The sequence below is a fragment of the Acipenser ruthenus genome, chromosome 1 (genome assembly GCF_902713425.1).
Source record: "Acipenser ruthenus chromosome 1, fAciRut3.2 maternal haplotype, whole genome shotgun sequence".
In the NCBI taxonomy this organism is placed as follows: domain Eukaryota; kingdom Metazoa; phylum Chordata; class Actinopteri; order Acipenseriformes; family Acipenseridae; genus Acipenser; species Acipenser ruthenus.
The window spans coordinates 58,418,468-58,443,923 of record NC_081189.1 but is presented as its reverse complement, the minus strand read 5'-3'; the positions used below and the strand labels follow the sequence as shown (position 1 = coordinate 58,443,923).

Genomic DNA, 25,456 nt, shown 5'->3' with positions numbered 1-25,456 from the left:
AAGCGAATACTATGAGTTTAGTCCAGCCTTTTGGCCTGGTCAGGTTGTTATAAAAGCAGATTTGTTTTGTAAATAGTTTCTCTTCCTGTTTTGTGTAATACTTTTTAGGACAGGCATATGTAATGGTGCATTAAACTTGGATTACTAAAGGAAGTACTGGGATTAAAACTGAACTTCATATAGCACTTTGGTTTTGCATATTTAAGAAAGATGCCTTGAAGGTGGTTAGAACTTAGAACTGGGAGATAGAATATCCAGGTCTGAGTCTCTGTACTACCACCGGTGTCCTTTATGGTCCTGGTCAAAGAGTCCAAAGCACTTCTCTGTCAAATTGCATGCGTGCAGGATCTTGCTGTAAATACACCATGACCATGCAAATACACCAAGTTTACCTCTGTCCCCACAGTCGCCTTTTGAACATCGTATCAGCACTTTTTCCTAAGGGCTCACGCAGTGTAGTCCCCAGAGACACACCTCTCAACATCTTTGTAAAAATTATTCAGTTCATTGCTCAGGTGAGTATTTTTGTATTATTATTATTTTTTAAACGTTTCTTAAAATATGTAAAAAAAAAAATAATTTAAATCTTGGAACTAGCAAGTAAACGTTTTAACAGCTTAAGTATACCCACCTCTGGTTTGAGGTCTGTTTTAGTCTATCATGAAATATGGGTTATAATAGGTATTATTCTGTGTGGTGAGTTATTGAATTTTAATCAGTCTTCTCTGTATCAGAACACACCTGGCAATATATATGCCAGCCATATTACCAGCTTTTGATTAATTCCTAATTTCAAAGAAGTTACATACTATATTAACAGTATGAGGGAGGAGCTGCCAACTACGATTCTATTGGCATAGATAATGCCAGGTGGATTCTGATACAGAGAACATTATTTCAAATTCAATATTGGAAAAACAGAACATCATACAAATATGGGATAGGAGAATAAATAAATAAAATGATGTTTGAAGCAACTTACCCTTTTTAAAGGTTTTTCAAGATTCAATATGGATGACAGACCAAAACAAAGGCTTAATTGTGAAGCATGTCTTATAAAAGTGTTGATATTTATTTATTGAAGCCAACTATGTGACCTCAAGCGAATCAACCTAGTATACAATAACCCCTAAAGTGAACAGTCCGTACCCCTTTTTCATGGGGTATTTGCTTGTGTATACACTTAAAATATGGATTGGTTGGGTTTGATTTTATTACATTTGCAGGTTGAAAAGGTTGGCATCCTAATAATTTATCTTTTGCTGTTATTTTCACTGAAACCAGTAAAATCACAGGCTTTATACAAAAAGGGTTTTCTTTTAAACTCAAGCATAGCATGTCACAAGACATACTTATACCATTTAGTTGTTAAACTGGACCTATTTGAATAATCATGGGTAGTGACCCAAACACAACATGAATGAAGTGCTCTGACTGTTCTTTTTATATCTGAATCATTCTGTCAAATTGCTGTTTTTTCCCTTTTGAGTCCAATATCTGCCAAAACAAAAATATGACAAATAAATATGCCAGATATGTCAAATCTTTAACATGTTTCTTTGTTTTTTCTCTGAAAAGTAACCATTGTTCTGAACATTAAATATATTTTCAGGAAAGGCTTGATTTTGCAATGAAAGAAATTATATATGACCTGCTCTGTGTCGGAAAATCTCATAAAACCTTCACAATAAATCCAGAGGTAAGGTATTTTCTATTGGCGACAATTATGTAAAGGAAACAAATGTGTTCCGTGCTGTCTTCTGATAAATTGGGAAACATCACTGTGCCTCGTTGACTGCATACCATGTTCTATGATATACATTGTACAAAAATGTAAAATTGATATTTGAAAGATTTTATATTATCCTCTTTAGTGTTTCTTGCTATGAGCCACTGTTCACCAAAGATCTTTTTTTCCTTGATCATTTTAATCCTAGTGTTCTCTCACCCCAATAACTCAGTATTAAAATCCATTAGAAGCAGTCTTGAAGCCATCTTTTAAAGCTCACAAGATTTGTACTACATCTGTATTAACACTTGGGTTTATTCCAGAGGATGAATATAGGTTTGAGGGCATTCCTGGTCGTAGCTGACAGCCTACAACAGAAGGACGGAGAGCCTCCCATGCCAACGACGGGGGTCGTTATGCCATCGGGGAACACGCTGAGAGTAAAAAAGATCTTTCTTGCTACAACCTTAACCGATGAGGAGGCGAAAGTGATAGGTGGGTCCTCGCTCACAGCATGTACATCTGTTGCAGTTCTCTTCACTGAGTGATGGTGGCTGAGGCATTTAATTTCCAAGACTAATGGTGGGGATGCTTCAAAACTAAAGTTGATTTTCTTCTGGGCAACAGCAACTATTATTTTTCATGTTCCGCAGATTTTATTTCATACAGGATCAGCATCATAGCACAGATTTGTTATGGCCAAAAGCTACCGTTTTGAAGTTGCGTATAGAATATTGACTAAAATGTCAGGAAATAAAAATAAATGGTGGAAATCTCCAAAAAAAATACGTCAGTTACTTTTTAATTGTAACTCGCACCATTATAAAAGCAGTGCAGTGAAAATACTGATAGTGCTTCGTTCAAACATTCTGGGTTTTAATGATAAATATTGCTCGTGTTATTTAACTAATCAAGTATACGTTCCTGATTTGTTCTTTAGTAGTATTGTCACTGCAGTGCTCACCAGAAATGTGCTTGAGTTCTTTCCAGCAGCTGTTATGAGGCACAGTGACTCCTAGCATTGAGATTAAATACTAACATTGCAAGAGATCAATATAACAGTGCACTGAAGACTATAATTAAAACAGATTTGTTACAGTGTGTGTTTACATAAAATAATGTATCACGCTTAAGTTTGTTACATTGATTAATTCATATGATTACATATTTCCGTCCTACATTCTACTTTTTTATGTTTTGCTTCGTTACTGATTAATTTTACTGGTATGATAGAAAAAATAATTGTATGGAGAAAGCTTTTTTGAAAAGATAATATCTGGCTATATATAAATGTATGGTTTAAAAACAAGTCTATTGTTCCAGGCATGTCACTCTACTATCCACTGGTAAGGAAAGCCTTGGACAATATCTTGAGGCATCTTGATAAAGAAGTTGGAAGGTCAATGAGTATGACTAACGTGCAAATGTCCAACAAGGAGCCTGAGGATATGATCACGTATGTCAAAATACACTTTAATAGAATTTCATTTGATAATTGGTTTCAATTTGTACAATAATGATTGGTTTACTGATGCTGGTACATTTGGGAAATTGCAATCCCTGAAAAAAAACAGTAATTGTAACTAATCGTTTTTGGATGATATGGAAATGCAAAAGTAAAACATAACAAATGGTCTTTAAATAGATTAAAAACACAATGAGCATGTGTGTGTGTTTTTTTTTTGTTTTAGAGGTGAAAGAAAACCTAAGATTGACCTGTTCAGGACTTGCGTTGCTGCTATACCCAGGCTGATTCCAGACGGCATGAGCAGGGCAGACCTCATTGAGCTGCTAACAAAGTAACTACATATAGCCGCCTAACATTGCCTTTTAAAATACCTTCAGAAGACATCTGCGACAATTCATTACCGGTTGTACAAAACCTTTCTTACATAAATTGAAATGCCATTGCTGGTGTTCAGCAGATTTATCATTGTTCTCTTATCAACTTTCAGACATCAACATAGACTGTTTGTCAGACTGCAAAATACAAATATTGAGTTCCTCGTCCGATATGGACCTCAATAAAAATAACAAAAAAAAATAAAAATCCTGTGAAAAAAGTAATGATCATTATATCCCAAACCTTGCTGAAGATGAACATTTGACTTGTGTTGTGGCTACTTTTCTACCTGAATTTTTATTCGATTGTTTTTGTTTTTAGTAAGTAGAGGTACATATTGACCATATTCATAGTTTTAGGAGATTTATTTTCAATATCAACAATTAAATTCTGTCAATTGTTTTGAAGGCCTCTGTAAAAATTCCTCCCGAATTCTGACCATTTTTAATCAACCCCCTTTCTGTAGGCTGACCATCCACATGGATGAGGAGCTGCGAGGACTTGCCTTCACAACTCTGCAGGCCTTGATGGTGGACTTCCCAGAGTGGCGCGAGGATGTACTGTCTGGATTTGTGTATTTCATTGTGCGGGAGGTTACCGATGTTCATCCAACACTCCTGGATAACGCTGTGAAGATGCTGGTGCAGCTGATCAGCCAGTGGAAACAAGCAGTGCAGTCAAATAACAAAGGCCAGGAATCTCAGGTACAGTGTGATAAATTCATTGGGTATAAACCTCAGGTTATTTTTATTTGACTGGTCTGTCTCTGGTTGTTGTTTGTTCACAAGTATACAGCTATGGCCAAAAGTTCTGCATTACCCTATAGAATTAATACATTTTGCTTCATAAAGTCAAATGTAACCTGCTGAATAATGTTACTTTAATGTATTGAATTACATACTGATTTCTAGTTTTCCACATACTTCACGTAAAACTGACAAAAATTGAAAAATGTGACATTTTGAAATCCAACATAAAAGACTGTACTAATATTATAGCTTTCGGTAGACTTTTGCGATATCATTTTGTAGTTTCTTGGATCACATGATGTTAAATAAAAAATTTCAATTATGTTTATTTATTTATTTGTTTTCCTTATTTTTATGTCTCAATCCTAAAATTCTAGCTGAAGCAAAACTTTTGGCCATAGCTGTAATATCTTGTTTTTTTATGTTACTTAAGTTCCTCAATAATTGAACTTAGGTAGGCATTAAAAAAACTCATTCCATTTCATTGTCATATTTTATGTGTCTATAAAATGGAGAATCACAAACCTGTAGATTTAAAGAATCTATCCAAACTGTGTTTGAAGACAGTTCTGAAAAGTATTTCCTTCAAGACGATAAAGATTACTTTGAATGTGAAAGATAAATGCTGACCTTTTTTTCAGACTGTTCTGGGTTTGTTCACTGAATTAATGTCTGACGCACACACTCAATGTGTTCAGTGTCTTAGATTTGAATCTGACCTTTTAGTTTATTGCATATAATCTCTATAGCAGCACACACAGTGCAGTATCCAGTATTTAAAACACATATGAGACAGCTAAACGGACTGGTGTTTTTGCTGTGGGGATTTAAAGAAAAAAAGCTTATAAAATTCCCCACACTCAACATCTTCATCGGTTTATTACTTCAAAATGGTCAGAACATTATTAACACAATTTGTTTTTCAAGCATAAGGTTTTTTTCATTACCGGTGTTATTTGACATTTCTCATCATGTTTGTTTTGCTGGCAGCGTGGTGTTCCAAATGGCAGCTCCCACTCCCTGCCTCTCGAGAGGTCCCCTTACTCCAGCGTCTTCCATGTGGTGGAGGGCTTCGCTCTGGTGGTGCTCTGTAGCTGTCGGCCAGCCACAAGAAGATTAGCTGTCAATGTTCTCCGAGAAGTGCGGGCCTTGTACACAGCATTGAACATTTCAAAGGTACACCCACCCCTCGCTATATCGCGGTCCTGGAGTTGGCTCCCATTTTTGCTGTCTAACTGCATATGCCTTAGCTGCAATATACATAGGCACTTGGAATTACTGTTTGTTTTATTTCATACTGCACAAACAAAAATATACCAAACAATTTTAAAAAAGCATTAATATCGTACTGTTATCATATACACACGTATTGCACAATAACACAAAGCAAATTAAATATACACTTGGTGAAGCGGTTTTTATTTTAGCCAGCAAGGTGTTCACTTGTGGCAGCAATGCACTAGCAAAAGCCACAAGGCAGTGACGTCAGCTCCCTAGCAACAAGCCTCCTATGTTGGGAATGGATTCTTTCAATGCAGCGGGTTTGTGCATTTGAGAAAGGAGAGGCTCATGCTTTTTATACGAAAAATGAGAAAAAAGCAGGTTGTGTAGAGGATTTATACTGGATCCTGATGCCCCGATAAAACAAGGGAGTGGTTGTACAGTATTTGTTTGTCTATGGGTCTCTCGCTATATCGCGGCCCTCGATTATATACCAGATTTATATTGGACCCCGACACCCGTGATATTGAGTGGGTGTTGTATGTGTAAAGGCACAATATGGCGGCATATCCCCACTATACAGTTCTGCTGCTCGGGAACTTTAACATATTCCTCTTTCTCCTCGACAGTACATTAGGTAGTCTTTCATTGTGCATTCATGTCCTGCTCATTTTAAAAAATCCACAAGATCATATCCTGTTTCTACTTCTTTTCACACCAAGATGCAGCTTGTTCACCCCATTATCCTACCAGCATACTGAAGGGCTACGTATTCCATGAGAGCCAGGTCTACATGATATATCCACTAAAGCCAATGCAATAAAGATAGCTTAGGTCTTTTATTGAGTCCTGACTGTACTTGTTACTTATATTTAATTATCCCTTTCCTGCAGGGTGATGAAGAGCTGGCAATCGATGTTATGGACCGTCTCAGTTCTTCTGTTCTGGAGAGCTTCATCCACCTCACTGGAGCAGATCAGGTGAATTCTTCTGGAACTCTTGGAGTTTCGCAGTCTTTTTTGCAGCTAACTCAATTCTGGAAGACTGGAAATAATTTTTATTGTGATGCCACGGCTTAAGCAATTACTGCTGTACCTTCTGTGCCTAAATGTGCCTAAATGTAACACACTCTGTGATCTTTCCTTGTAGACTAACCTGCTGTACTGCCCCAGTGGGATTGACCTGCAAACACTGGCCGAATGGAGCTCCTCTCCCATCAGCCACCAGTTTGATGTGGTCAGTCCTTCGCACATCTGGATCTTTGCACATGTGACCCAAGGCCAGGACCCCTGGGTGATCACCCTGTCCAGCTTCCTGAAACAGGAGAACCTACCCAAGCACTGTCCTACAGCACTGAACTACGCCTGGATGTTTGCTTACACACGCCTGCAGCTGCTTTCCCCACAGGTGGACATCAAGTAAGGGTATTTTAAATGGAGAACTTAAAACTAGTTACCACACTTGCACATGCATCATTCCAGTGAAAGTTTCTAAATGGTTGTCCAGTTCGTGATCGAGATTTGTGACCAAAGAGAAAAGAAAATATGTTTTTATTTAATTAGAATTCTCTTTTGAAAACTATTGGCACAAATAAAACAAGGTCTTGATTTTTTGTAAAAGGAAAATCTACATGTCAATGTTACAAAATGTAGTTATCTCATAAAGTGCCTAAGTTGTTTGTTACAGTTGTTTTTGTAATCTTTTGTAATCTGCTTTTGAAATATACTGACATTTAGGTTTAGATGAATTCTACTGTTAAAACTGATGTATTTGCTATACCTTTTTAGAGAATGTGCCAAGGTAGATAGCCTATTTAAATGGTATTTACATAGTTTACAGAGGAAAAACTACATACTGTACTGTAAACTGCAGAAGAAACAGAGAAATGCACTTCCCTTCAATCTATAATGTGAATAAATTAAAGAATAGAGGAGTACTAGTGGCAGTGTTGTCAGGAAGAAATTTCTTTAGGCTGGCCAACAGATTTGAGAAACATGGAACCATGTGGAGAGAGGGTATTCATAATCGGATAGTTTTAATGTCTGTTAGTATGTGATTAGTAGGTTTTGGTCCAAAGAGTGGATACTGTTGAGTGGAAATATCCTTTTTTTTTTTTAGGTTTCTGCTGTTGGCTGTACAGGGTGTCTTATCTCTTTCCCAAGCTGTTTTGTTGTTGAGGCAAAGCAATATTTTATATGCTGAGTCACACTGGGTGGATTTTGATGCTAGCAGGTCCTCGATCCTTCTCTGCCAGAGCAAAGGGACCGTGTAGCTAATTCTTATCGGTGCAATATGTTTTTGTTTTGTTTTGTATCCTGAAAATTTGACAGATTTGGCATGGTTTATATATAGCAGAGGTTCCCGGGACAGTATTCATTCTTTATATACTGGTATGTAAATGATATCAGGATCTGTGTTTGACATGAGGAATTTGAAATCTTTTCCAGATGAGTGTCCTTTGGTCCCTTTTTACAATGGACTGTGTAGGGGAAATCTGTAGAGCAAATGCAGGAAGTGGTATAAAATAAGAACTAATGATTCCGCCTCAGCCACACACAGACGTCTCATGCATAGCCACTTATCTTCCCCCAGGTTGTGTTGGGGGTGTTAAATAGAGTTGTGTAAGAAAATGGACCCTGAACTGCACATACTTTCACTATATATATTTTTTTTAAATGTCACATGCAACTACACTTCTTTGTGTTACATTATTTATATAAAGCACACTTATACATGACTAGTACTTGTGCTGTGTTTAAACATCAGTACCTGTGTTTCCAAATTAACGTATGTAAGTTTGCTGTGATCAGTGGATCTATTGCACCAGGGTCTTGATCCTATTCACTGATAGCAGTAACCAGTTTGGTGTGGCCAGTCCCTCAGGCATCGGGATCTTTGCACATGGCCAGGACCCCTGGGTGATCACCCTGTCCAGCTTCCTGAAACAGGAGGTTCCCATCATCTCATTGAGGTTTTCCTTGTGAAAATAATCTGTGTTGTGTATGCATTTCCTTGCTGCCTTTTTCTTTATTTGGCTGATAGTCTACCACAGTCCTGGTAAATGCAGTGTTTATAATGTGATGCCCCTCTGGGTCAGCACCCTGTTGTCTTCTCAAATTCTTAACAATACCTATATCTCCTTTGCAGTAGTCCCATAAATGCCAAGAAAGTGAACACAACCACTAGCAGTGACTCTTACATTGGGCTCTGGAGGAACTATCTGATCCTGTGCTGCAGTGCAGCTACCTCTGCCCCTTCTTCCACCTCGTCAGGGTCTGTGCGCTGCTCCCCACCCGAGACGCTGGCGTCTACTCCCGATAGCGGATACTGCATCGACTCCAAGGTGAGGAGGAAACCTTCACTCAGCCCCTCAGCTCCTCAGCTCATTGATTAGGGATACATGCTCAAGAAAATAACAATACTGTACATTGATTAGTCAGTGATCTTAGAGCGTATTATATTATGTATTCTTTAATTATTTCACCGATGGAATTGCAATTATAGTTCTTTTTAACCAGATATTGATTTATTTGTTTATCGATTTGATGAAACTTTAATATAATTATTGTTTAATACAAAGTGGAAATACCTGCTTTTGCTTCTGCTTTGAGTACTGTTTAGCCCATCAGAAGTGCATGCTTGAGCTGCACATTTCAGACTTGGTCTTTCTAATCTGTTTCTGTGTTTTTAGATGATTATTGGCATTCCGTCCCCCTCCTCGTTGTTCAAGCACATAGTCCCCATGATGCGCTCTGAGAGCATGGATATCACTGAATCCCTTGTCCTAGGGCTTGGCAGGACCAACCCTGTAGCCTTTAGGTGAGTTTTTTGTACGTGGGAAGGTTGTACCATGAACACAAATTGTTTTTGAAGGAGGTTAGAACGTGAGGATTAATTATTCGTATTCTAAAATAAACATAGCTGGACACCATCTTGTAAGTATTCAATTTCTAACATTTCTCTCTGTCCTAACAGAGAACTTATCGAGGAATTGAACCCCATAATAAAGGAAGCACTTGAAAGGAGACCAGAAGTAAGTATTTGTGGTGACCTAAATATATGAACTAGCACAAGTCTTTCAGTTTAATGTATATTCTTTCTAGAATCAAGGAAATAATGGACTGATATTTGATGGGTTCAAGGGGAAATGAAAACACTAAACTTGTTTACTTTCTCTGTCTCCTGTCTGTACAGAACATGAAGCGACGCAGGCGTCGGGATATTTTGCGAGTACAGCTTGTTAGGATATTTGAACTGCTGGCAGATGCTGGAGTCATCAGTCAAACGTAAGTACTCAGCCAGCAAAGTGGAACAAGAATTGTGTGAACCTGCACTGTCACTCATTAATCAAATAACTATGTATGCTATCTGCAAGGCCCCTTTTGACTTCCCTCACCCTAGCTGCTGGTGGCTCATGCCCCCTGGTAATATATTTGTTTAAACTGCAAAGCCTTCCCATACAAATCCACCAGTGAGCCACAGGCCTGCTGCCGAGGACCTAGACATGTCTCTAGGCCCATTTATTCCTTGGGGGTTTCTGGAAGAATAAAAGCAGTGTGTTATGTGAGCACCAGTTGTTGTTGTTATTGTTGTTGTTGTTGTTGTTAATAATATATTTTCATGTTGATACCCATTCTTCTTTAGCTGTTAGACAGGAATTAATCTAGTCCACTTCCTTTTCCCGCAGTAGAAAATAATGAAAATCTTGTGTTTCTTCTCATTGTCTAGTGCAAGTGGAGGCCTTGATAGTGAAACACATTGCCTCAACAACACTTTGTTGGAGTACGTAGATCTAACCAGGCAGCTGCTGGAAGCTGAGAACGACAAGGACTCTGATACCTTAAAAGATATTCGATGTCATTTCAGTGCCTTGGTGGCAAACATTATTCAGAATGTTCCAGGTAACAAAAATACAAATCATTCATATTAAAATTGTGTCGTCATAATCATTGATTTGACACTTTTCTTAAAGGTGTGTGTTCACTTTTCCTAGGGGATAACCAATGCCCTGTTAATATTATTGCTATCGTTTTGCTTAATCACTCAGGATCTCATGCTCTCAAATCCCTTGTATATCGTGGTGCCATAGTTTCTGCCTAATGTAGCGGAAATTGCTAGAAAGGTCAAATCATGTTTCATTTTTAAAGGGTCAATCATCTAAGCAGTTTGAATATTAAAAAGCTGCTTATTGCAGGGCATATGGGAGAATTAAGCTATTAGTATTCGCTGCCTGCCTCTAGGCCTACTGTGCCATTTGAACATTTTTCACGTACATCTCTGTTCACTACATTTATGTCATGTAGAAGCAAAGCATCCTCTTCAACTTACACTTTCCATAATTGCAGACCTGGTTAGAAATTGCAACTTTCATGTAGAGCTGAGTATTCACATTTTCATCTGCGGTTTACTCCGCCTCATCGACATGTCACAATGACAAATGACTTAAATGCATGTTTATGCTATTTCCTGCAGCTTTGACTTGCTTTCCTAGATGAGCCCTCGCGGTTGGAATTGTTGGCCTCCTACTTGAGGCACCATGTCCCGCTTGACTTTCTTTTATGAAATTCCTAATGCAGCTCCTATCCAAATAAGTGTGCGTATAGTGTAATATTTCATCCCCCACTGTGGATCAAAGAGGAGTTGTTTGTATGTCCATATGTATATGGATGCATGTGTGCATAAGGTTGATGTAGGTCATGGGGATGTAACTTTTCCATAGCTGATAGCTCTTATTTTGAATACAGCTATGGCTGGGGTGTATGTCACTGGCATATTTGTTTGAATGGTGAATCTTCTGTCTCCATGCTCTCAATTATGTAAGCATGAATACATAAATGTATTGGTGTATTCATTGCATTGTTTTGTTTATCATGTTGGCAGTTGGGGGACTGGAATGTTAAAAGTGTTTGAGCTCTTCTCTCACCTGTTAATTGGATTCAGAGCTGAACCGTAAAAGCCAATGTTCTACTGATATAAAGGACATAGCTGTTTTTTTTCTTCTTCTTCCTGATTTCTTGAGACAAGAAAGTGATTAATACTCTCAAAATGTCTTGATGGCTTTGCCATTGTGGTTGTCAGGACAACAAGCATATGGTAGTTATTGGGGTTTGGCATGCCACAGGATAATTTGAGTGATTTGATGAATTTCTTCTTTTTGTTCCAGTACACCAAAGAAGGACCATCTTCCCCCAGCAGAGCCTGCGGCACAGTCTGTTCATGCTGTTCAGCCACTGGGCTGGTCCCTTCAGCATCATGTTCACACCCTTAGACAGATACAGCGACAGGAATATGCAGATCAACCGGCATCAGTACTGTGCCTTAAAGGTACACCTCAGCACTTGTATTTATTTATTCTTAAACAATATAATAAAGAACACTGACTGTAAGTTGACCATCTGTATATGTAATGCTGTTTTATTGTTATCCAGCTTTTTTTTTATCATCATTCTTACTTGTATATCTATTCTTTGTTTATTTTCATGTACATAGCAAGAGGCATTTATTACCCACTAAAGAGGTTTCCATGGTGATATCCACAGGAGATTATTGCAAATCCAATACATTTTTCAACAGCCTGCCTTTTATGTCACAATAAAGAAGACATACCAGTGTAAAACAAACAGTGTTTCATCTTCAGGGTAGTAATTCAGTCTTTTTAAAGGGTAGAGTGTAGATTCTCTGATGCATTTGATTAGTTTCCTTAGAAATTCTAGACAATTTAGAGTTAAGGAGGATGCAATGACACATTCTAAAAAAGCGTAGCTACTTTTGTGTCAGGCATTTATTTTGTCAATTTATTTTTCATTTTGAAGGCTATGTCTGCCGTGCTGTGTTGCGGGCCTGTAGCTGATAATGTTGGACTGTCATCTGATGGTTATCTATACAAATGGCTTGACAATATACTGGATTCTCAAGATAGAAAGGTAAGGTTATGGATGTGCAGCAGAGGTAAAATCTGTGCTGAATTAGAAAAGCCACATGGAACAAACCCAGTTCATTTATTTCTCAACAGTGCCATCTAGTGGCAGTCTGTAAGTACTGTTGCTGGTATGAGTGATGGAGAGATGCATTTAAATTGTAATGTGAACACTATAGTTTCTCCACAATACTACTAAAATAATTGAATAAAAAAAAGCATATTAAAAAAATAGTGGATTTGTCATTCTAAAATTACAATGAATGCTCCTTACAATGCACAAATGTGTCCCACTGCAGGTCCATCAGTTGGGTTGCGAAGCAGTTATGTTGTTACTGGAGCTGAATCCAGACCAGAGTAACCTGATGTACTGGGCAGTGGATCGGTGTTACACCGGCTCAAGACGTGTGGCAGCTGGCTGCTTTAAGGCGATTGCTAACGTGTTCCATAACAGGTAAGTAGCTGCTGAACACTGAAGAATTTACAAATCAGTTAAAAGAATATCTTTTTTAGCGAGCTAAAATTTTTTGCAGTTTCTTTTACCAAATTACAACTTCCTGGCTGTCGTTTTCATAATAAATTTACAATTGTTTCGGAATATAATTGAAGTAGTCAATTATATCAACTAAAATATAGTATTTTTTTCTGTAACTTGGGCTTCTCTTTGGGAATGGAATCAGAGCTATGTGGTGTGGTGTTTTTTTTCTGTTAGCTAAATTCCAACCAAAAACAACAGCAAAATAGTCTGAGGATAGAGCCCTAGGTAGCGCATGCACATCTTGTATGATCTCCTTGAGCTGGCGAGCTGCATTGGTTTAGTTTTAGTTTTGTTAGTTTAGTGAATGGTTAAATAAGATTATACAGAAGATCAAACATGAATGATGACCTCTGAATCACTTTCCAGGGATTACCAGTTTGACACAGTGATCCTGCTCAATCTGATCCTGTTCAAAGCAGCTGATTCTTCCAGAGACATCTATGAAATTGCCATGCAGCTGCTGCAGGTTTGTAAATTCTTTTTAATGTAACTGTGTGTAAGTACAGCTAGTGCAGCAGCAAGCTTACCACATCAAGAGGGTCCACAGCATACTCTACTAGGAGGGCATAGATATTATTTGAAATATAATCAAAGTAACATCTCTAGATAGTAGGGATGACACAGGGTACTTGGGTATCCGGGTTACCTGGTTCTCGTGATATTACCTGAATTCATTTTCAGGATTCGATTCCTCTTCAAATCCCTTTTTGTTAAAATCGAACGTCTCAGTTTTCCACGCGACCTGTTGTAGTGGAGCCACTCGACTTGACCAGCTAGACAGCTGGTTTTCAACCTGTGGTACTCGTACCTTTACTGTGTAATGCGACAGGCTTGCCACTGGTACGCACAGACAGTTCTTTATGACGATATGATTCCTCAAAACACAATGCTCTGTCAATCGCACCATCGTGTATCAATCTGTTTGTACCACTGAAGCACAGAGAAATGAGAAATTATAATGCAGAGCACCAGACTGTGATTAAAATGGTTAGAAATGCAAGAACAACCGAAAAAAAAAATTTGACAACTTTTTCAGGGGTAAGGCACAAAAATTCAATATTTACGAATGCAAGATGACATCGGTCTGATATGTATTTATATATATATATATATATATATATATATATATATATATATATATATATATATATATTACACACACACAATGAAAGTCTCTACGGCAATACAAGCGCTCAAATTTCTTTCAGCCAAACTATATTTAAATGGCTTACCAAACGAAATTCATCGTTTTGCTTCAAAGAGGTTTAAATACTTGACTCCCGCTCTTATATATTCTTCGTCAAAATGTCTTTATTGATTTAAAAAAAGGACATAGTTGTAAAACAAACAACGCGTTTCGACACTAACGTGTCTTCATCAGGTATGTTAACACAAACACTTTCTTGCAACAGTTGTGATGGTGACCAAACGTGTGAGTACTGTTGTGTAAAAAATGTAGCTTAAAATGAACAGTTGTTTAGGAAATGTAGAACAAAAACAGAAACAAATAAAAATACACTTAAGGTTTGTGTCTTGCACACGTGCCATTAACAAAATGCCCTGAAACAAGGACCTGAAAAGGTTACCGTACCAAGCTGAAAAAAGTTGTCTTTTGCATTGTCAAATCGTAGAGTGCCTAAATAAATTGAGTCAACACAATAGATTTTTTTTTCGTCGCTTACGTCTTGCATCCCAGTAGATTTTGTTACATTGTTTACCGTCTAGAGTTTAAGTGATTTAATTGCACAAGATTCCATGGTTAGATGATGAGCTGATAATATCTCTTCAGCCAAAGAATCATCCACAGTAATTTAAGAGCAACGTTACCATTATGTAAAACAGCATGTAGCATGAGCTTTGTACTAAAGCAGAGCCAGCTGTTGAACAAAGTTTATTTCTCAACCATTTAAAAAATGTGAAAGCAGAACACACAGAAATGCGTGCGGTCAGCTGGCTTGCATTCCCTTCTTCTCCCCTGCTCCAGCCATGACGTACAATGATCTTAGAACTTGATTATTTCGACCTACAGCCACAAACACACGGGCATTAGTTCGTAGTGCTTTAGGGGCAAAAACGGTGTAATTAACCATTTCCAGGAATCAGGTAACCCGGTTCCTAGAAGGCCTAGACTCCAAATTCTTCAACCCAATGTCATGCTTACTAGATAGTCAGAATAATGTACTGGCATAACCATACAAATCACCTCTTTCTTTGCTTTTTTTGAGGCAGAGAAATTGAAATTTAACCTTTATAAAGGTGTAGTTCGCTGTTAATGTGCTTGGAGTGCATGTGGCGTAACAGAACAAACCCATCTTTATTGGTCGTTTTATAAGCATGCTTTAATTTTGAATATGTGGCTGATTGCTTCAGATCCTGGAACCCAAGCTGTTTCGCTATGCACACAAACTGGAAATCCATAGGACTGATGGGATACTGAGTCATCCATCCCCCTTGCCACATCTCTACTCTGTTTCATACTATCAGCTGTCAGAAGAGCTGGCCAGAACCTACCCTGAGCTCACTCTGCCCATCTTCTCAGGTACTCGTCTGCTTAATTACAGCTTGATTCATTACTGTATATCCAAGATATCCTGCAGGACACAATACAACTGTTTGGTTTTTAGATTTTTGTAGGAAACTTAACATACACTATTTCTCTTTCAAATCGAAAGAGGTTAGCCAGAGAATTCAAACGGCGCACCCTGCTGGCCGACAAGTCATGCTGCACTACCTGTTACCGTGGATGAATAACATTGAGCTGGTGGACTTCAAGCCATCAGCGCGGCGGCAGGAGGAGGAGGAGGAAGAGGAGGAGGACAGAGAGATGATGGTCAACTCCAGACGCTGGCTTCGGGGAGAGGGCTGGGGCTCCCCACACGCCACCACCATGGTGCTCAACAACCTCATGTTCATGACTGCAAAGGTAACGACCTCCAGTCTCCCCAAGCCCGAATCAGATAATCCCTAACCAAAACTTAAACATGCCATTTCTTAATAATTCCATGCAAGAACAGCTCTGGAATCAAACCCATACTATTGTTGTTGAAAATGCTAAACATGTAAATGACTCTATTGAGCACCACACACATAGACAAACAAATGACAGAAACACATCTACAAGAAGTTGCTTCTAAATCACCACAATCAGTACTTTGCAACCTAGATCACTATGACCTGATGGAACTTTAATTCAACACACATGTAGGGTTCCCTTTCAAGTACGAAATGTAACCATTAGAACTTTTAAGTCATAAAAACAGAGAAGTTGATTAATTCACTTTTTCTCTTTTATTCATATTTTGAAATAATTCATTTTTTTATCGATAATTCTTCTTAGCTTTAGGTTCTGATTTGTCCCCTCTGCGGCCGTATGTCCTGTGTGAAGCCGGCGGCTCTCCTGCCCCTTCCCCGGGATTCAGTACCTTGTTGTGGCTAAGTTCACGCTGTCTCCCTTGCTGCTCGGCTCTTTGGGAGTCCATATTAAATTCTTGGTAGCGGCTTTTCATATATATTACTGCATCTGAGAGCATGGACCCCCAAGAAATAATCTTCCCGTCCGAGGATGCAGAATTAGATTTCTTGGGTCCCACTGTAAGCCCCTCCCTGTCAGAGGAGCGATCCTCCCTTATCAGACGTGCTACCACGGCCCTGCAGGTGCCCTTCGGCCACGGAAGATGAGCCTAAACGCTGTATATTTGATAGGGTGCCTGCTGCTGTGCGTCAGTGCCCACCCTCCCCCTGGTTCTTCCAGATTCTTTGCGTGAGGTGCAGTCATTCTGGGAGCATCCAGCAACTTCCCTGGCTGTCCCCAGGTTATTGGACAGTTTGTGTAGAATGCACAATGCAGATAAGCTGGGCCAGGCCAGGTTTCTGCCCATTGAGGCTTCCATCGCCTCTCTGGTGCAGATGCCTAATCTAGCATTGCTGCAAAAGCACGTATCATGTCCTAATAAACAATGCCGCATAACTGAAATGATGCTGAAAAAGGCCTATGCAGCCTCAGCATTTTGCACACGTCTTGGTAGCAGGTTATAGGTGGCTTACCGGTCCATGCTGCTACAATCACTGTCCTCTGACATAGGCCCTCACCCTTTCAGTTGGACGAGCTCAGCCTGGTCAACAACCACCTGCTCCAGTTGTCTAAGTACAACGGTCAGGCGTTGGGCAGGAGCACGGCTGCATTGGTGGCGGCAAGAAAGCAGCTCTGGCTTGCTCAGGCTCGAGTACGTGACAAGGACAAGGCACCATTACTGGATGCACCTGTAACACCAGGGCATACGTTTGGGCCAGCAGTGGATGAGATGCTAAAACACTATCACCAAGCACGTGAGTCTTCCAAGGAGTTGGCACGCCTCATCCCCAAGCATAAGCCCCAAACTCATAAGCCAACTATGCATTGGCAAAACAGGCATCCTCAGCTACAAAAGCAGATTGAGGCTCCTGCAGCCCCTGCTAGAGCCAATGCGCAGAACCGTTTTCCCAGTGTGCAACGCCAGCACAAGCCTCTACGAGCCAGCAGCCCTAGGGATTTGCTGCCAGAGGTCCAGGGCCTGTTCTGTCATGCACCACGTACCCTTGGGTGATTACCACCGTCAGGGCCAGGCACTCTGCAGTTTTGATTTGGCTCCTCTCCCTTTCAGGGCATGATCGCAACTACGGTCATGAACCCTCAAGACATTGTATTAATGTCACAGGAGGTGGCGGCCCTTCTGCAGAAACAGGAATTTCAGCAAGAGAAGGGTTTTATTCCAGGTACTTCCTAGTGCCGAAACAGGATGGCAGCCTCAGTTGTTGCAGTCAGTAAGGTCAGGCAACTGGTTCACTACAGTGGATCTCAAGGACGCCTATTTTCACAACCCTATAAGACCCAGCCACAGGAAGTACTTGTGGTTCGCCTTTCAGGGCACTGCGTACAAATTGTGTGCACTACCATTCGGCCTCTCTCCTAGCTCCTCGCACTTTTTCAAAGTGCATGGATGCTATATTGGTCCCTCTGAGACTAAAAGACATCAGAGTGATCAATTACCTGAACGACTGGCTAATATGTGCCGAGTCACCAGCACAGGCAGTGTTGCACATGGGACTGGTCACCAACCATCTCCAGTGGTTAGGTATCATGGTGATCATGGTGAACCAATTGAAAAGCCGGTTAACGCCCTCTCAAAGGGCTGTCTATCTCGGCGTAAACCTCATTTCCGAAAACATGATCGCCAATCTGTCAGACAACAGACTTCTGGGCCTGATGGCAGCAGTATCCCAGATCCTCCCCTTAGGGCTCTTACGCATGCGCCCTCCCCAAGCCTGGTTCAACCACATGGTCTTAGAACGCCACCGCTTACTCACAGTGTTTCGTCACTGTATGGAGGCTCTCTCGTGGTGGAAACAACCAGCTCATCTGTGCTTTGGCACAGCTCTGGGCTGTGTCACGAGGAGAGGTGTTTACAGATGCTTCCAACCTAGGTTGTGGCGCTGTCTGGAACAGTTCAGGGAGAGTGGGAACCCCCATGGGAGGGTCCATCTGGCCTTGCAGCAATTTTTTTCCAGAGATACAAGGGAGACGTGCTGATACGTACAGACAACACCACAGTGGTGGCTTATATCAACCACCATGGTGGTCTCCGGTCTCTCTGTCTCAATTGTGTTGCCTGGGAGCTTTTCCTATGGGCTCACGAGCACTTGCTTTCAGTAAAAGCAGTTCACCTGCCTGGGGTGAGGAACTGGGCAGCGGACCTCCTCTCAAGTGGGGGTCCCCACAGTTCAGAGTGGCGACTTCATCCAGAGGTTGTGAACCTCATCTGGGAGAGGTCCAGGTGCGCACAGATAGACCTCTTTGCGACCCAGGGGTCCACCCATTGTCACCACTGGTCTTCCCTAGTGGAGAGCGGTCACCCACTTGGCATAGACACACTGGCCCACAGATGGCCCAGGACTCTGCTCTGTGCTTTCCTACCATTGCCACTGCTTCCACTGTGTGTGGAGAAGATAAGGCAAGATCGGGACCAGGTGCTTTTAGTAGCCCCAAAGTGGCGCAGGAGAACATGGTTCTCGTCACTGGCACAGCTCCTGTTCCGTCAGCCGTGGGAGCTGTTGGCCCATCACAACCTGCTGAGCCAGGCACGTGGGACTCTATGGCACCTGTCCAACAGCTCTGCAGCTTTGGGTCTGGCCCCTAAGCTGAGACATTTGAGCCATCTCAGGTTATCTGACAAAGTCATTGAGATGCATCAGAATACCAGAGCAGCATCTACACACTCCCAGTATGGCTATAAATGGGGTGTCATGTGAACTGGACCCCACGACTTATCCCATGGCAGATATACTGAAGTTTTTGCAGGACCTTTTTGATGAAGGGAAATCTCCCTACACACTTAAGGTCTACCTGGCAGCTATCTCAGCTTGCCGTATTAAAATTGACTCATTCTCCACAGGAGCGCAGTTCATGGCGGGACAGTTTTTGAAGGGTGCTCAGAGATCAAGTCCCCCTAGAAAGCACCTTGTTCCTCGCTGGCGACTTAATGTAGTGCTTAATGCACTTAAAAAACTGCCATTTGAGCCTCTACATTCAGCAGACCTAAAATTCATGTCATTAAAGACAGCTTTCCTGCTTGCTATTACCTCTGCTAAGTGAGTAGGTAAAATGCAAGCATTTTCAACAGCGAAAGCCTGTTTGTTTTTTGCAGAGGCTAGAGCTAGGGTTACTCTCCGCACTAAACCATTTCTGTCTGACAGGGAGAGAAAGTTCCATACCCTCTGCCCGGTTAGGGCAATGGTGTATTATGTTGACCACACCCAGAGTTGGCGGCAATTAGAGCAATTGTCTATTTGCTCCAGGTCTAAGTTCCACGGACAAACCCTGTCTATACAGTGACTGTCAAGGTGGATTGCAGACACAGTCAGGATTGCATAGCCAACCTGACTCCACCAGAAAAGGTCACTGGTCACTCCACAAGAGGCCTTGCAACCTCTTGGTCGTTATACCCGGGCGCATCTGTTAAAAGCAGCCACTCATTCTGCTTTTTAACACATTTTTATTGTGTTAAAAGGGACCAAAAACAAAGCACACAGAAAGAGTACTTGGAACTGCAAACACAAGTCAAAAAGGAAGTTAGAAAGGCCAAGAGAGAGATAGAAATCAATATTGCTAAGGGGGCTAAAACCAATTCCAAAATGTTTTTCCAATATTATAACAGCAAGAGAACATTCAAAGAGGAGGTTAAATGTCTAAGAGACACAAATGGCAAAATCATAGATGAAGAAAAAAAAATAGCAAATATATTAAATGATTACTTTTCACAGGTTTTTACAAAGGAGGACACGGACAACATGCCCCACATGTCGACCTGTTCCTATCCAGTTTTAAATAACTTTAGCATAACAGAGGCAGAAGTGTTAAAGGGACTAGGAGCTCTTAAAATAAACAAATCCCCTGGGCCGGATGAGATCCTCCCAATAGTACTCAAAGAAATGAAAGAAGTTATTTACAAACCGCTAACCAAGATCATGCAACAGTCTCTTGACACAGGGGTTGTACCAACAGACTGGAAAATAGCAAATGTAATACCAATCCACAAAAAGGGAGACAAAACCGAACCAGGTAACTACAGACCAATAAGCCTGACTTCTATTATATGTAAACTTATGGAAACTATAATAAGATCCAAAATGGAAAATTACTTATATGGTAACAATATCCTGGGAGACAGCCAGCATGGTTTTAGGAAAGGGAGATCATGTCTAACTAACCTGCTTGACTTTTTTGAGGATGCAACATTGAAAATGGATAACTGCAAAGCATACGACATGGTTTATTTAGATTTCCAGAAAGCTTTTGACAAAGTCCCGCATAAAAGATTAATTCTCAAACTGAACGCAGTAGGGATTCAAGGAAATGCATGCACATGGATTAGGGAGTGGTTAACAGGTAGAAAACAGAAAGTACTGATTAGAGGAGAAACCTCAAAATGGAGTGAGGTAACCAGTGGTGTACCACAGGGATCAGTATTAGGTCCTCTGCTATTCCTAATCTACATTAATGATTTAGACTCGGATATAGTAAGCAAACTCGTTAAATTTGCAGACGACACAAAAATAGGAGGAGTGGCAGACACTGTTGAAGCAGCAAAGGTCATTCAACAGTGTCTAGACAGCATTCAAAATTGGGCAGACACATGGCAAATGAAATTTAATCGAGAAAAGTGTAAAGTATTGCATGCGGGCAGTAAAAATGTGCATTATAAATATCATATGGGAGATAGTGAAATTGAAGAAGGGAACTATGAAAAAGACCTAGGAGTTTATGTTGACTCAGAAATGTCTTCATCTAGACAATGTGGGGAAGCTATAAAAAAGGCTAACAAGATGCTCAGATATATTGTGAGAAGTGTTGAATTTAAATCAAGGGAAGTAATGTTAAAACTCTACAATGCATTAGTAAGACCTCACCTAGAATATTATGTTCAGTTCTGGTCACCTCGTTACAAAAAGGATATTGCTGCTCTAGAAAGAGTGCAAAGAAGAGCAACCAGAATCATCCCAGGTTTAAAAGGCATGTCGTATGCAGACAGGCTAAAAGAATTGAATCTATTCAGTCTTGAACAAAGAAGACTACGCGGCGATCTGATTCAAACATTCAAAATCCTAAAAGGTATAGACAATGTCAACCCGGGGGACTTCTTTGACTTGAAAAAAGAAAAAAGAACCAGGGGTCATAAATGGAGATTAGATAAAGGGGCATTCAGAACAGAAAATAGGAGGCACTTTTTTACACAGAGAATTGTGAGGGTCTGGAACCAACTCCCCAGTAATGTTGTTGAAGCTGACACCCTGGGATCCTTCAAGAAGCTGCTTGATGAGATTCTGGGATCAATAAGCTACTAACAACCAAACGAGCAAGATGGGCTGAATGGCCTCCTCTCATTTGTAAACTTTCTTATGTTCTTATGTAATTGACCTAAACTGCTTAAATCAATTGCTTGGAGAAACAAAGATAATTTTTTACAAAGCACTGTACCGAAAATGTTAGGTTAATGTAACCATTACCTAATGGGATATAACCTCTTATATCCCGAATTACCTGAGCATTATATCAAAGCTGCTCCTTTAAGAGCCCTGTATGCATCAGATGTTGTCCCTGCCCCCAGCAGATAAATGACGCTCAGCGTTAGAGTGAACGCAGCAACCTTGAAGGTTAATGGATACATTTCTATTTCAGAGAACCAGGGCTATGATAATAACCTAACATTCCCTTGCAAGTACAAAATGTAACCTTTACCTTTAGCATTCTGGTCGAGGACCGATGAGGATCCATGGCATACAAGGTGATTAGAAAGTAAGTTTACCACATCAATGCACCATAGCATTGATGTGGTAAACATACTTTCTAATCACCTTGTATATTACACAGTACAGCAAGGGAGAACCCTCATGCAGTGTATATGCTGCAAGGTTACACAGAGTAACCTCAGCATTTAACACCAGAAGTTCAAAAAATGGTGTATGACTAACTACCACAGGACTTAAAGTCCCCATAGAGCCGCCTTTTTTCGCTGAATATTTTTTTTAATTGATCTATTAAACCATTTTGGCCATTTTGTTTTAGATTTAGATTTGTCTACTTTTGGGATGTAATTGTTTTGTGCCTCTAGTACTACATTTTTAAAAAACAGCCACCCTTTTTCTGTGGATGTTTTCTCTATTTTACTCCAATCTACTTCTGTTAGTCTCTGTTTCATACCTTTGTAGTTTGCTTTTCTAAAATTGTAAACCTTAGCTTTAGTCATTACTTTTGGGGTTTTAAAAAATATTTCAAATGAGACCATGTTGTGGTCTGAGTTTGCCAATCGAACATCACTTATGTTCAAGTTCATTCATAAATCAGAGTCCTGCACTAATGGTGTTCTTCCTATTTCTATTTAAGACAATCATTATGTACACTTAAATACTTTTTCCTTCTCTGTTTTTGCTACATAGTATGGAGATGAGTTTGCCTGGTCAGAGATTGAAAATGTATGGACAACACTGGCAGACAGCTGGCCAAAGAACCTGAAAATAATTCTGCACTTTTTAATCAGCATGTCTGGGGTGAATAGTGAGCCTAGCCTCTTGCCATATGTAAGTAACACATTTACTAACTAGTTTTTTTTTTTTTCTGGTTATTATAATCATTATTGTAATCAGTACTGCTGATTCAGTGATAAGCATCAGTCAGTTGTAACCACAATTTGAAATCTAAATTGTGTGTTTTGTTTTATGTACAAAAATGTATTCATTATTCTTGATTTACTGTACAATTCCAAAATTTGCCAGGGCCTTTTTCAATGTAAACCACTATGTAGTAGCAATATCTAAGAAACTGGAGCACCACCAATGAGTTAAATGATTTTGCCAGTTTATTTTTGGTAATGGTGTTAGAGGGTTCCTGCCTGTGTGTCTGGATGGTGATGACAGTTTGTGTTGCAGGTTAAGAAGGTGGTGGTGTATCTGGGCAGAGACAAGACCATGCAGCTTTTGGAGGAGTTGGTGAGCGAGTTGGAGCTCACCGATCCAGTGTCCTCAGCCGTCACCCACATGGACAACCCACCTTACTACCGCATCACCTCCAGCTACAAAATACCCTCTGTAACCTCAGGTAGGACAAAAGAGCTCAATTTTTGGCAGCCTTGTTAATTTTCAGCCTTTGTAGTGTTAGGAGTTAAAGAGTATATAACGGGGTTCGAAATAAATAGTGTAATACTCTTTTTAAAATGGCCGCTGTAGTGCACTGATAGTGTCAGGATTATTGCCCACATTGTCAAACAGGTAACACAGCAGTAATGATCCATAATGTGGTACGGAATGGAAAAGCCATAGCAACTGTTATGTTTTAATTAAAAAAAAAAAAAAAAAAAATGTAATCGCTCTCCTACAGTAATTTAGGGGCATATCATAAACCCCAGTGCACTAGAGCGGCCATTTTGAAAAAAGCTTTGAAAAAAAGTTTGAGGTTATACGTGTAAAAAGTTGTCAGGATGTTAACAATGAAAAGAGAACATTACAGTTACGTTATTTAAACATTTGTAGCAATACGTGGGGATGTATAACACTATATTTTTCAGAACCCCGTTACTTACTCTTTAAGGGATGGTTTGGTGAGAACGTATCTTCTAAACCATTTCAGATGTCCACAATGGAAACTCTTTGGGGGAAAAATGTAACAGTACCCGTCATATTGATATGTGACATAAGATGGCATCTGTTTTGGGTTCATGTAACTTTCATGTCAGTAATTTTACGAAGCTGCCACCATCACAGTTTCCTAGCTTCTTATCTCATAAGCCATTTGAGGTAATGACTTAAATTTGCCTTATTTTCTACCTGCAGGTACAACTTCTAGTAGCAATACAATGGTGGCTGGGAATGATGGGCATCACGACACCAAGCTAACGAAGGACAATAATTTGGAAGAAAAGTATGTTTTACTATTGTTTGGCACATTTTTTCAGATGCAGAGATTTGAGAGCACTGGAATGTTTTCCCAAAGCATGCAAAACTGCCATAGTAAATTAGCTAGGTTTAGTATGTAAAAAAAAAAAATATATATATTTTTTTTCCTTTGCAATAACAAATAGAAAAGCAATATTCTCTATTTATTTCCAATAATTCCTTGTGGCAATGTGCCCCACCCCTGTGTGTATTTTTGTGTTTTATGTTGTATGTAGTGTGTAAATGTTGGTGTATAGATATTGCTGCACGGGATATAAATGGGTGTGTGTAGCACGAGTATTTAAAATGTATAATTGTATTTAGGCACGGGGATTGCACTTCACGTGCATTTAAAGTATGTAATAAGTGAGCACGGGGTTGCACAGAATTAGTTCACGTAAAACCTCCTGACTGTTACAAAATTTCAACTTGAAATGATTTGATCTTGGAGGCAGATGCTGACAAAAGTTAAAGACTTTGTGGTTTTAGTGTTCAGTGATCCAATGAACCTGCACAAATTAAAAGGCTGCATGCATGTCAAATGTGAAATCTGTAAGGGATATATATATATATATATATATATATACATACATACACACACACACAGCCGTGCACAGCTGCTGTAGAACTTTTGGGAGGACTGAAAAGGTATTCAAGTTTTTAACAATTCTTTAATGCTGCATTCTGTGTCATTTTGTTATTCCAGTTACATCCACCTGGACATCTACAGTGGCTTAAACAGCAATCTGAACAAGCAGCATCACCGTCTGGAGTCCCGCTACAGCAGCAGTTCTGGGGGTTCTTACGAAGAGGAAAAGAGTAAGCACAGCTCACTTCACTCGCAAAAATGACAAGGCATTAGTGGAGGCACAGCTACTCAGTTTCATAATCTCATGATAGACATCTAGGGTTTTATGTTGTATAAGCTTCTAACCTTTGCTGAGCTAATAAATAACAGTACCAGTAGCTCTACTTAGGTTAGTAACTCCTGGAGCTTACA

At 39.9% G+C, this 25,456-nt stretch overlaps 1 protein-coding gene across 13 annotated transcripts in view; it reads left to right on the top strand.

Moving 5' to 3' along the window:
* Positions 1-25,456, top strand: part of fryl (furry homolog, like) — a 202,741-nt gene that overhangs the window by 129,969 nt on the left and 47,316 nt on the right. For all 13 annotated transcript variants that reach the window (XM_059026514.1, XM_059026492.1, XM_059026502.1 and 10 more), the window contains 24 exons: positions 407-515; positions 1,613-1,699; positions 2,053-2,224; positions 3,053-3,185; positions 3,421-3,528; positions 4,039-4,276; positions 5,312-5,497; positions 6,436-6,522; positions 6,692-6,960; positions 8,690-8,885; positions 9,234-9,361; positions 9,518-9,575; positions 9,737-9,828; positions 10,271-10,443; positions 11,706-11,866; positions 12,355-12,465; positions 12,758-12,912; positions 13,363-13,462; positions 15,367-15,535; positions 15,669-15,919; positions 22,966-23,106; positions 23,455-23,623; positions 24,355-24,442; positions 25,163-25,275. In XM_059026514.1, coding sequence (XP_058882497.1) covers positions 407-515; positions 1,613-1,699; positions 2,053-2,224; positions 3,053-3,185; positions 3,421-3,528; positions 4,039-4,276; positions 5,312-5,497; positions 6,436-6,522; positions 6,692-6,960; positions 8,690-8,885; positions 9,234-9,361; positions 9,518-9,575; positions 9,737-9,828; positions 10,271-10,443; positions 11,706-11,866; positions 12,355-12,465; positions 12,758-12,912; positions 13,363-13,462; positions 15,367-15,535; positions 15,669-15,919; positions 22,966-23,106; positions 23,455-23,623; positions 24,355-24,442; positions 25,163-25,275 — 3,494 coding nt within the window. The remainder of the gene's footprint in view (positions 1-406; positions 516-1,612; positions 1,700-2,052; positions 2,225-3,052; positions 3,186-3,420; positions 3,529-4,038; positions 4,277-5,311; positions 5,498-6,435; positions 6,523-6,691; positions 6,961-8,689; positions 8,886-9,233; positions 9,362-9,517; positions 9,576-9,736; positions 9,829-10,270; positions 10,444-11,705; positions 11,867-12,354; positions 12,466-12,757; positions 12,913-13,362; positions 13,463-15,366; positions 15,536-15,668; positions 15,920-22,965; positions 23,107-23,454; positions 23,624-24,354; positions 24,443-25,162; positions 25,276-25,456) is intronic.